General features: G+C 42.8%; 1 protein-coding gene across 1 annotated transcript; it reads right to left on the bottom strand.

Moving 5' to 3' along the window:
• Window positions 1-18: 18 nt before the first annotated feature.
• On the bottom strand, window positions 19-885 carry LOC108760890 (uncharacterized; the record flags this gene model as incomplete). Its single annotated transcript, XM_018507197.1, has 1 exon — window positions 19-885. A coding segment is annotated over one exon (867 nt), but the record flags the coding sequence as incomplete, so codon positions are not given.
• Window positions 886-1,070: the final 185 nt, after the last annotated feature.

Genomic DNA, 1,070 nt, shown 5'->3' with positions numbered 1-1,070 from the left:
TAATTTCAGTGTACGTACCGCCGCTTCCCAAAGACCCCCGTAATGTGGAGATCTAGGAGGTATGAAATGCCAACTTATTTGCTCGCTAGTTGCATGGTCTTGAACGTCGTCCTTGAACTCCTTACTGTATAGTATTTCTTGCAACGCGCGATCCGCTCCAACAAAATTTTTTCCGTTGTCGGAATATATATTTCTGACCTTGCCTCTTCTTGCCATGAATCTCTTCAAGGCAGCGATGAATGAATCAGTAGTCAGGTCTTCTACCAACTCGATGTGTACTGCCTTCACCACCATGCAGACGAAAATTGCTACGTAAGCTTTATATTGCTTACTGTTGCGACGAATACGATCTCGCACGTAAAACGGTCCGCAATAGTCCACCCCCGTATTATAGAAAGGTCTGGCAGGGTTGACTCTGGCTGATGGCAGCTGCCCCATTAGTTGCCAGCTTGTCTTCGGGCTTGCCTTCTTACATCTGACGCACTTGTATAAGATTCCTTTAACTTGACTTTTAGCGAAAATGGGCCAAAACTCTTCTCTTATGCAGTTTAACGTAGTTTGCACTCCGGCGTGGAATAGCTTTTCGTGGTAATGTATAATAATCAATCTAGTAACATAATGGTGTGACGGGAGTATGATTGGATGTTTCGTTTCTTCAGGTAACGCCGCATGTTTCAGTCTGCCTCCAATCCTTAAAATGCCTTCGTCGTCCAAATACGGGAGTAGCGCTATTAGCTTCGAAGCCCTTCGGACCTTGTTGTTGAGCTTCAACGTTTTTATATCGTCTATGAACGCTTCCGCTTGTACTAGTTTGACTATTCTTAACTTCGCTTCCCTAATTTCCTCCGTACTTATTATTCCTATTCTACGCTCTTCTTTGGTATGCTTTACATTGTATATAAATCTTAAAATGTACGCTCCTATTCGCAACAATTTATAATAGGACGAAAATCTTTCATATTCTATAACTCGTTCATTTTCGACTACTGCTGTTACTACTGTTCGCTTTCTTTCTTCCGGTACGCTTCTTGATACCAACTCCTCAGCATCCTTTGGCCAATAGCTTGCGT

The sequence above is a fragment of the Trachymyrmex cornetzi genome, unplaced genomic scaffold, assembly GCF_001594075.2.
Source record: "Trachymyrmex cornetzi isolate Tcor2-1 unplaced genomic scaffold, Tcor1.1 C3866500, whole genome shotgun sequence".
NCBI classification, from domain to species: Eukaryota; Metazoa; Arthropoda; class Insecta; order Hymenoptera; family Formicidae; genus Trachymyrmex; species Trachymyrmex cornetzi.
This window is presented reverse-complemented; position numbering and strand designations above follow the sequence as displayed.